The sequence below is a fragment of the Cyclopterus lumpus genome, chromosome 22 (genome assembly GCF_009769545.1).
Source record: "Cyclopterus lumpus isolate fCycLum1 chromosome 22, fCycLum1.pri, whole genome shotgun sequence".
Classification (NCBI taxonomy): Eukaryota; Metazoa; Chordata; class Actinopteri; order Perciformes; family Cyclopteridae; genus Cyclopterus; species Cyclopterus lumpus.
In genome coordinates, this window is record NC_046987.1 from 19733788 (window position 1) to 19745207 (window position 11420).

Here is an 11420-nt window from a genome sequence, read left to right on the forward strand (position 1 = left end):
TGCACAATAATCCCAATGTGTCTGGACTGTTTGTCCATGCACAAATGGCAAATAAAAAAACCCTGATCCTTGATCCTTGATGTGTAATTTGCTTTGTTTTCCTTTCATGGTGCAGTGGAACCTCGCCGCTGGCATGTCTGAACGCAATGCTGCACACAAACTCTCGTGGAGAGGAGGGGATCTTCTACAAAGTCCCAGGCAGAATGGGGGTCTACACGTTAAAGGTTAGTTGGACGTAAAGCAGCTTGGGCTACTATTATGTTAAAGGTCATTCGGGTAAACACAATTCTTGGTTAGCATTATGACAATGATAACCAAAGATAAATATCTCCATGCTCTTGTACTTCAATCACGAGCCCTAAGGTTGAATTCTATGTATATGGGATGGACGTGGAAGATGCTCTTGAGACTAACTTCTCTTCTTTTTCTGTCCATCTCCGTGTACTCTATTTATTTTTCCGTAGAAGGACATCTCAGACGCGGCGAAGGAACTGTCCGAGGAGAGCTCCGAGGAGAGCAGCGACAATCTGTCGGACTCCCAATGCACTGAAAACAGCAGCGGTGCCATCGCAGGGGAGGGCAGGAGAGGCCGGTGGCTGCGAAGAGGTACTGTGACCCATTGCTAACCGTTTGTACATCACTACATCCCTCAAGTAGAGCCACTTTTTAGAAGAGTTTACAGGCCATCGACCATCATAATAGCTTGAACACGTGAATATTTAATGGCGATGTTAACAGATACTACGGTGCATTATCTCATTTAAGAATTTGCAAGACATTAAAAAACGCCAGCTTTATTTTCAAGCTCTGTCTACAGTATTAAAGAATAAAGGCTCGTCAATAGGAGATAAATACGTCCGCCATAAACAGCTGTAGTGACGCACTAAGGACGGTAGCTCTACTCATTAGTTCATATTTCCCGGTTGGTTACCGGTTCACGCCCCTTCGCAGCCGTTGTGTAAAAGTCATCGTGGAAACACAGGAAACCAGCCGAAGAAGCAGTAGAAGAGGCAAGCGTGAATTACGTTGACTCCTCGCAAAAAAAAAAGAAATAATTCCTGGAATACAAACATGGCATCAAACATGCTGATGGCGAAAGGTGGGTTTTCTATCTTTTTAAGCAAACACGCCGTGTCCATAAAGTCTCTCGTTGATTGTCAGGCTGCACATGGAGGTCACGTCCTGGCTGTTTTTGCTCTTTTGAGCTTCTGCGCGGTCAAATCGTCTTTATTGTGAACTATTATTATCAACTTTCAAGAATAATCTTCTCTTTATAGTAGAAGTATTTTTTTGTTTTCCTCACGCCGCGCGCCCTCACCGATTATTTCTCTCTGCCACTTGAATATTTGAAGTGACTGTTACAACAGGAAACTGTATTTTCTCAGCATGACCTGTGACCACTTCCTCATCACGCAGTGAGAGAAACTGCCGAGCAAATAACCTCGGTTTCTATCCGAGTGGGAGGACTCGGATATATCGTTTTTATTTTTGGGACTAATCGATGCAAAGAGCCACAAAGTCAAATGCAAATTTAAGTGTCATCGAGAAAAAGAAACAAGCGGAGCTGCTGCAGTGAGCAAGAAAAAAAAGAGAAAAAGTCGTGAAAAAATGTTTCTATTGAGACGTTCAGCCTCGTTTTTTTTTTAGTAATATGATATTTTTGCAAGGTAATGCAATCTGCTTCTTTGTGCGTATTGGTTTTCAGTTTCACCGAAACAAAAGCGTGATGTGATAAAGTCTGTACACCACCCCTCAGGAAGTGTACTTTCTACCATCTGTATTGTGCTCCCGCGTCTCGTAGTTCCCTCCAAGCTGCAGTCACAGCCGTCCTCTCCGCAGCCTCGATGCCCGTCGCCTTCGGTCCCCAGCAAACTCATCTCTCCCTCGCAGAAGCACGGCAAGAAAGCTTTGAAACAGGTACGGACCGGTTTGCTATTCCATGTTGTTTTAGTTCTTCCTTGATTGTGTTAATAACAGCTTCTTAGCAAACACGTCTCAGATGGTACACAAGTTCCTGCCACACCCTCATACACTCATCCCACCCCTCGCTGCAACACAAAAATACACACTCGTTAAGTTTACTAATACATTCACGTAGTTTTTACTCGCATTAACACTCAAAGTGTAGCGTTTTCAAAGGAGCAGGCTACTATTAAATCAACAGTTCTGATCTGAATCTCACTCCTCAACTCCGCTGCACATTTATTTAAACATTTTTTCGCTGACACATTTTCAGTAAACGTGTCCATAGTCCATGTTGGCTTGTCAGCAGGTCACAAACTCTCCTTCCATTCCCTACCTGTAAAAACAGATTGTGCTGATTATTTTTTTTTAAAACAACGAGGCGGCAGGAAATGAAAAAGCCTATAGCTGGTTTTACAGTGTTATTGTCCTCATAATTCACCCTGTTCAACATTTATTTTCTTATTGGCTTCGTTGTGCTTCTTTTTTTTTTTTTGTGTTACACTTAATTAAATTTCACTTGATTGCACGGATTGTAATTCACTCCATCTGTGCTGGTGTGGTGCGTTAGCTGCGTAAGACCAATTTGCGTTCCTTTATTGGGTGTAGGAAACACCAGCGGGATGCAATTCGGCTAAAGATATTTGCGCCGGGGAGACTTATTGTGTATTTTTTTTCCTCCTTAAAACAAAAAACGGAGACTGTCTCTTGATTTGTTTCTTGAATCAGTCGACATGGTGTTTGCGAAGCGATCTCGACAGATTCACAACGCACAACTTTTGATTTACGCTCGTGTTACGCAACCTGCGCTGTTGCTCTGGCTGTTATTTAACCAGGCAAGTGGCCCCCGAGGGAAACCGGGAGACTCTTTTTTTCTTCTTCTCATACTGCCGGCTGTCTGTTCCTCCCTCGTTTATGCTCGGCTTCAGGCCTTGAAGCAGCAGCAGCAGAGAAACCAGCGCAGGCAGGGGGGAATGCCCACCACCTCCAGTCCCAGACTGCTTCTGAAAACCATCAAAGACATGGCTGACAGCATTACTACAAAGACTGGTAGGTGGCAGCTATTACGTAGTCAAATACAATATAACATGACATTAATAAGCCACACAGTTTTGACGCTAAATGACTGTTCTTATGTGTTGTCCTGTTATTACTAACCACAACAAGAGGCGTTGTATGGGCATCATCCAAACATGACTGATGATTTGGCTTTTTCGTTCTACTCCAAACAGACTCATGCCACCCAGTTGTCCCTCGGAAGGTGTCTCAGAGGTCGGGCCGCCTTGGTGCAGGTAAGTCAGACATCTACATTACACGTTCATCCAGTGGCTCGTGAACTTCTACATTTCTATGTTTTCTCAAGAACGCCCGCGTGAACATCCCCCTCGACTCAAGGATGAACCTATTTGGATTTTGGAGGTCAAAGGAAAACGTCACTATGACCTCACGTTTTTTTTTTGGGCCATTACTCAAGATTCACATGTTAATTATGACAATTTCATACAAATAAAGAGATTAAGTTTGGACAAACACAGATTGAAACTGGTTGGCGGAGGCTTATAATGACGAGGCCATAGTTTTTAATTCTTTCTGTCCACAAAACCCCACGAAGAGACCAAGACGAACAATGAATATAGTAAAGCATATCACTCTGTTGTCCAAAATATATTAGAAACATGTTCTTTCATCACATACATATTACACATTCAACACCAGACAATGCAGTCCATCTCAGCTCCAGTAAATACTCACGAGTGCACTAGAAATATATTAATCCACAGCTTAAAATAGTCCCCAACAAATGCACTATTTGCCCCTGTTTGAGTAGCATTTTTTCTTTTAAATTATACTATATTAGTATTTTTAAAGGTTTCTCTCTTGGGTAGGAAACAGTGTGCTTCGGGCTTTGTGCCATAGGATTTTTTTAACATTTATTTTGTGTATACAAAAACAAATATAAAACCATCCTTGGATGTATAGTCATCCCAGAGGTTGGAACATAAAAGCGTAACGCAACTTATTTCCAATGTGGTCCTCGGTGTTAAAACAGTACACTTCTATACATACGATTGTAATATTTTACACTGCTTCGCCACATATATATCGTATAGAAGATTAAGATAACGACACAACAACGACTCCAGGTGCCAGTTGTGTGTTCGGCGTTTCACCCGCTTCCTGTTTTTTGTGTATTGCAGGGCAGCTGAAACGCACAAAGTGTAAAATAGATGTGGAGACACCAGACTCCATCCTGGTGAACACCAACTTGAGGGCGATCATCAACAAGCACACCTTCTCCGTGCTGCCTCCGGACGGCCAGCAGAAGCTGCTCAAGCTCCTTCCTGAAGTTGACCGGCAGGTGGCTCTAAAATTATACTTCTTATGCGTTTTGTTGCATTAATTAAGCACTAAATGTGGAGAGAGCGTTATGTTATTGCATGTTAATCTCCCATCTTTTCCTGTGTTAAACTACCTGGATGCACATTTTACACACAGCTAACCACACAGAAGGAATTAATGCCCGCTGATTGGACATGTTTTAACTGTGCGTCGCATACGAGAAGCACGTGCACGATGATAGTTAGTCATAACATCGTGCCTCCTCTCCCCAGGCTTGCATGGACGGCCTCCTGAAGGTCACGAGCTCCGCCTTGAACAATGAGTTCTTCACGTCGGCAGCTCAGTCTTGGAAGGAGAGGCTGGCTGAGGGTCAGTGCAAACGCTTTTACATCTGCTATTTAACTGCATTCAGTTCGTATTCAAAGAACAACTAATGTCCCCAAGGTCCAGTGCCACTACACAAAGGAAGTGTAACTTTTCTTCATTTCTTTTATGATGTAACTTGTGTCTCTGCAGGGGAATTCACTCCCGAGTTGCAGCTACGGATGCGCCAAGAAATAGAGAAGGAGAAGAGAGTCGAGCTCTGGAAGAAAGCCTTCTTTGAAAACTATTATGGGCAAAAGTAAGTCCTCCTCCGTGATGTATTATTTATTCAATCACTAACTTTAGAGAAGTTGGGAGGCATATTGACTTTCTGTTTTTCCAAAAGACGGTTCCTTTTCACATTAATCTAGGACCTACACACAGTTGTGGTGGAAGATTTCTATGTTTGATCAGGTGGAGAGTTGTGGTTCAAATATTCAATTGCAACAAACGGAGTCTCCGAAGGAATCAAAGTTGTCTTTCCGTTTATTCAAGCTTGCAAGCTGGGAAAAGGGTTCAACAGCCACGTATCTCAGTGAGCTGCCCAAATCTCTTGATTCATACATTGTATTACATCGTGATTTATACAAGCACATGCACCCCCCTCCAGGGCCCACTATGACGACACACGAAGAAACAGTGTGAGTGTCTTGGATAAGAATTCAGAAGAACAAAGAGCCGAGTGTATTGGTTTCGATAAGGCATATGGCCATCTGTCCTCCTCCCCATCCTCCCTGTTGCTCTGCCCTTGAACCAGTCCACAAAACAACACATATTTTTACCGTCACACGGTCCACTACAGTTCAATCGTACTGTTCCTGAGGATTAAGCTCAGAAATGCATTGTTATTAAATGGTGATGTTTTAATTGATTATTTAGAGCTGATTGAGATCACGCATCCTCATCTCCTTATCACATTACAGGAGTAAGATTCTGTTCCTCGGGAACATATAACTATGTTATTAGTTTAATTTCACTGTTCACTTTATTCATGAACTTGTATTGAATGACATTTTAGCCCCCCAAAAAAATCTAAATTGCTTCAAGTCAAATTGAATTTGATGAAAATCAAAGCGGTCTCACTGGATGATATGCAAAAGTATTTTTTTAAGTTTCATACTCCCCTCTCATCATTCATTTGAAGGCCTCTCATCACTCAGGTGTTGGACATTTTTAATTCAGTAAAAAAACATCAACTCAAAAAGGGAATCTGTACAACAATGGCTGCACCGTAATGTTTTTATTATTTTATTTGATCTATATAACTAAACTAGCAACATAATAGCAACATAATTGTTGATGTTATGACTTTAAAGCCCTTTAAAAAAACTCAGTGTTTTATAAAATATCTGTGTTCCTTTTTTAAGAGCGAAATCACTTGATTTGTGGATTTATTTAGTTATTCGTCTGTCTTCCTAATCTCTCTCTGTCTAGTTCTGGCTTCAGCTTTGAGGAATCTAAAGAGCTGACCAAGGCTGATGTGCATCAGGAATCTGCCAGGCCCGGTTCCCCCCCTCGTCCGACTGGACCTGCCGCTCGAGTGCCAGAGGATCCCGAGGACGGCGGCCTCGATGCTGCCGCCGCTGTGAAAGACACGAAGCCCACGAAGGAGCCCCCGAAGACGCCGGCTGCTCAGAGAGAGCCCGCCTCCGCCACCGAGCCCATGAAGACACGGCGAGCTCAGTACGCCGAGGACCGCAGGTTGAACGCCGCGGCGCAGCCCGGGCCGACACCCGCAGCGAAAGCGCCCGAGGGCGAGAGGCCGACTGAACGGGCCGCGGCAGGTGCGCCGCCTGAAAAGGAGCGCAGAGAGGAAGTGAATTTGGAGGAAACCAAACCCCCCGACTCGCCTGCGAAGAAGAGCCGACCACCGCCGGCTGGTTTGGAGATAAACGAGGATCAGCCGGTGTCTGTGGTTAAGCCCGCTGAGGGGAGCAAAGAGGTCGTCTCTGAGCCCAGCGGACCCTCAGAGCCGCTGAAAAGGAAATCTCTCAGTGAGATCGGGGATGAATTGACACCGGAGAAAAGGCCCCGTGGGTCCTCCGTCTCCTCGTTGTCCTCGGCCTCCTCCGTATCTCCTCCGGCGTCGTCCATACCTAGCCCCGCTGCACCGACTTCAACAACCAATCACAGAGTTCCGCCGCTCAAGGTAGGAAACATGTGTGTGGAGTCCAAAGTCTCCTCTGATTTTATCTATCCATCTATCTCTTAGTATACAAACACAACACACCGCTCGCAGGCTGGAAAGGTTTGCAGAGGGCGGCACAGTCACACATTCACAGCCGTTAGAGAGGCGCGCCAGAAAATGTGTCAAAGATGATCAAATGTCCTTTAGAAATGCCTCAAACCGCTCCTGCATTACTCTGCTGTTGATCTGTATTATCAGTGTATTCCAGTACGGTGTTAGCTTCCCAAATATATCCCATAACGACACACTTTTGGTAAGGTTTTGTAGCTGTGAGACATAAGTATTCTATTAGCATTTAGGATGTTTTTAATGTACGTATATCTATCATTTATCACTCTGCAGATCCCAGTGGCACGAGTTCCTCCCGTTCCTTTATCGCCGAGTCAAGCCTCCCCCAGGACTCCCCTCCCGGCCCCGCTGAGCAGCCCGGGCCGCACCGGCGCTCGCACTTTGGCCGACATCAAAGCCAAAGCTCAGCTCGCACGAGCGCAGCGAGCAGCGGCCGCCGCCGCCGCCGCCGTGTCATCTGCATCAAAGGGAGCGGTGCCGGGCCCGGGGCCGGGGGGAGGAGGCGGCGAGCGGGCACAGCCGTCGGCGAGCCCGAGCCCGACGTCCCCGCAGGCGTCCACCGGGTTACCGGCCTCCAGCTGCAGCAGTCGGACCGCTACACCTCCTTTTGGCCAGCTAGACCCAAACTGGTCTCAAACCTCTGACCCCGGCAAAACCGAAGAACGCAAAGGTCATTCTGCCGGTTCTGTCGGTTCTGTCGGTGCAGGAACCGACAGCGTTGATACTCGGCACACTCCGTCATCTGTGCACTCTGTGAAGGGACGGGAAACCCCATCGCTCGCTGGACCAACCAAGATCAGCTCCTGTATCCCCGCAGACAACCCACTGGTCGCCCGGCTTCTGCAGGGCAATGAGGATCCGTTGGAGCAGATCCTCCCAAAACCGCTTTCCGTGGTGGAAGTGAAGATGTCACACGCACCCTCTGGGAGTAAAGGGACGACGTCACAGTCCGCTGAGCACGGGGCCGATAAGCTGCTGTGCCACCAGTTCAATACAGCAGGACGAGCAGCAGCGGTCTCGGAGTACACCAGACACCACAGGGAACTTCCCGATAAGGAGACCCAAGAGCAGATCCTGCAGGCTCTGATGCAGAGGAAAGGCCAGCTGAGCCAGCTGAGCCAGCTGAGCCAGCCTCACGGTGGGCCTCAGCACCCTCAACACAGAGTCCACCAGCTGGTGCGTGCAGAAGACCTCTCCAGGATTTCGGTGGGATTTCTCGGTCGGAAGAGGATTCCCAAGCCCGCCATGACGGGGCACTACCTGCTCAATGTGTCCACGTACGGCCGAGGACCGGAGAGCAAGAGGCTGCACCCGTCCGTCATCCCCAACTTGTCTGTGTCCGGTTTGAAAAGGGAAAGCGCAGAAGAAGAAGAAGAAGAAGAGGAGGAGGAGGAGGAGGAGGAGGAAGAGGAGGCGGCGGCTAAGGAAGAAGAAGAACCCGCCAGGAAATGTTTCTTTCCCGCTTCGGGGGTTAAAATGGAGCAGCGCGGGTTCTCGATAACGAAGTCCGACGAAGCGGCGGGCGTTCGGCATTGCTCCGACGTAAAGACTGAGCCTGGATCAGAGGACGGCGCGGCCGGCGTCTACGACGACAACGACGGCGGCGGCTGCGGCGGCGGCGGCGGCGGCGGCGGCGGCGGCGGCTTTCCTCCGTCGCACGCGCGAAGGCACCTCGAACTCCGCAATAGTAACCAAGGGAACTCGCAGCCATATCTTACCCAAGCGGACCCCGTTCACCAGCGGCAGTCTGCCTTTCACACCCAGAGAACGCTCGATAACCAGGACGTCGTGGCGGCGGCGGCGGCGTGCTACGGCGGCACCATCAGCATGTCCGTGCCTCACACCCTAAACCACGGCGCCGCCGGCACGGGCTCTCCCGCGGCCCCGTCCGAGGCCGGCGTCGTGTCTTTCTCGGTGACCGTCACCACCATACCCGCCGGTCGCTCGTTGGACCGCGGCGACCAGGGCGAGCCCTCGCCCCAGCGCTCGTTCATCGAGGGCGCCGACATGGAGGACGTCCAGTCCAAATGCTACTGCAGGCTGAAGGCCATGATCATGTGCAGCGGCTGTGGCGCCTTCTGCCACGACGACTGCATCGGCCCCTCCAAACTGTGCGTGTCGTGTTTGGTTGTGCGGTGATACGGAGCGAACGAGACCGAGGATAAAATGGCGGATGGCGGGTGAAGCGCGAAGCAGGTCATTGAGAACCAATCTGGGGTGAAGCGCCTTAGCCGGCGCACTCCGGATCAAAACTACCATGTGGCCGCCGTCGGAGAAAAAAAGGAGAGGATTTACACTGGATGGTCTTTTTGTTTCATCGACACGGATTAAAAAAAAGAGAGAAACGTCAAATCCGTATTTTAATCAAATCATTAGTACGTCAGATGTATGACGAATATATAAAGTCTGGCAATGTTTGCACTCGGCTAGGATTAGTGTGATATATTTTTTTTAATATATATAAATACGTATATATGTGTGTGTATGTAGTTTAACAACAAAGGAGGGAAAAATGAATGTTGCTATTTTTGTAGAACATAATGACTGTTTTTAATACTGACACTTTTTTTAAATTATTGGGCCAAATCAGTTGTGGTTTAAAGGCATTTAAAAAAAAAAAAAAAAAAAAGGGCGCTAATGATAATCATTCGTTGTAGAGGACCTCCTGGCATTTATGCACGCATGGCAGGAAAAGTGCAACTCACAGTAACTGTTTTATATTAAAAACTGTACATTTATTACTGATAACACGCATTTAAAAAAAAGAATACATGTATAGTTTTTAGAAAGAAAATATAAATGGACGGCATTGACAGTTAAAAGGCGAAGCACTTATAGTAACTGTGTACAGTACTTACATTCAAACATAATAATTTATATATAAAAAAAATGCCGTTTGGCAGAGATCTTTTTCTAGGTCGCTTCCTACTGTGTGAACCTTCATTTATCTCCCCCCCCCCAGTTTGTAGATATCGTCTCCCGCGAGCGGAGTTTTCTGTATTGAAAGTGAGAAGGTGACCATTCACTTTGCTTATTCACTGTACTTCTCTGCTTATTTACAGCGTATGCCTAGATGTAGAAATGTATTTTTTATTTTTTATTCGTGCGGCACACTCGTTTTATTACAAAATTTTAACGTGGAAAGGAAAATGGAGAAGAACAGTACCTTTTTATGCTAAAAAAAATAAAAGCTAAACGCTTCAATCGTAGAATAAATCAGTTTTTACAAAAATGACACCCGATTAACAGGCGAGTGGAACACTTTTCATTTTAAAATGGCCTTCAACTTTATTTTGAAATCTCCCGGAGGTGCAAAGTGTAGGCCGGTTTTTACACAGCAATTATGTTCAAGGTAAAGTCACCTTTTTAAAGAAAAGTCATGTTGTAATCATAAAGTAATATATTTTAATTAATATATTTTATTATTAAAAAAAAAAATCAACAGGGTATTTACTATAATAATAATAATAATAATAATAATAATATATTGGCTGTCCGTTTTTTAAATTTTTTAAAATATATATATATATATATATGAATAGTCCATGTGTGGCCCAGCTTTTTGTCAATGGATCCGTTGGTCTGTCTGTTTCCATGGAGACGTTGGTCTGTACGTGCGTATGAGCCGTTTGTGTCATTACCTTTTTTATGAAAACTAAAAGATCTCTTTTTAAAGCACCATTTGTAGGTCGGTGGATTAAACAAATGTATTTGTTATTAAACGGGGGCTTACGTCTTGGTTTTAAGAGTATAGGGCTAGAGGTTTCCACATATTTAGTATAGTCATTTCACTAAAACTGGCACACCAGTATTTTATTTTAACACAAATTTAATATATTCCCCATGAATATTTAGGTCTCATTTGGTTGAATGTGATGTTAGGATGTTGTATTTAACAACTGTATGTTGTATGTGGAGTTGGGGGTCTGGATTGCACTGCAAAAAAAAAACACACACAAAAAGAAACAATTAACAAACACAATCAAACAACTCAAAAGGCAGCTGAAATCTTTGTTAATAAGGACTGAAACGTGAGTCAGGCGGTCCCCACTGGTCATGAAGTTATACCCTGTTGTGTGTGTGTGTGTGTGTGTGTGTGTGTGTGTGTGTGTGTGTGTGTGTGTGCGTGTGTGTGTGTGCATTCAGAAGAGCGGTTCGTAAAGCAATGTCCAGAAAGAGTCACCACCATTTTTGAAACTTTTATCACTATGAATTTGTTTTTAAATGTGTCATTTTTGTCTCAATTTTAAACTCCGGGGTGAATGTAATCAGCACTTATAAACAAAGTGTATTTTATCAGAAGTTATAGACTATTATGAATAAATAACGCAAAGAGAAAAATGTTGTGTGTGTGTGTTTTACTGGTGTTGAACTCACACACGAGGCAGGTCAAAGGTCACCTGAAGTTCACTTTACTGTACCCGGCTCCGTGAAGACAGTCGTGTGTTTTTTTCTGTGATTAATGCCATCAGGTTTCTTCTTGAAACTGTTCTTGAAA

At 45.4% G+C, this 11420-nt stretch overlaps 1 protein-coding gene across 4 annotated transcripts in view; it reads left to right on the plus strand.

The window, feature by feature from the left end:
• asxl2 (ASXL transcriptional regulator 2) overlaps positions 1-10058 on the plus strand; it is a 12651-nt gene extending 2593 nt beyond the window's left edge. The window contains exons 3-12 of one of the 4 annotated variants that reach the window (XM_034525440.1): positions 116-224; positions 465-606; positions 1802-1917; positions 2892-3012; positions 3195-3254; positions 4161-4321; positions 4575-4671; positions 4819-4924; positions 6100-6814; positions 7196-10058. In XM_034525440.1, coding sequence (XP_034381331.1) covers positions 116-224; positions 465-606; positions 1802-1917; positions 2892-3012; positions 3195-3254; positions 4161-4321; positions 4575-4671; positions 4819-4924; positions 6100-6814; positions 7196-9061 — 3493 coding nt within the window. In that variant the 3' untranslated portion in view covers positions 9062-10058. The other 3 variants (XM_034525441.1, XM_034525442.1, XM_034525443.1) reach the window with 3 other exon arrangements.
• Positions 10059-11420: the final 1362 nt, after the last annotated feature.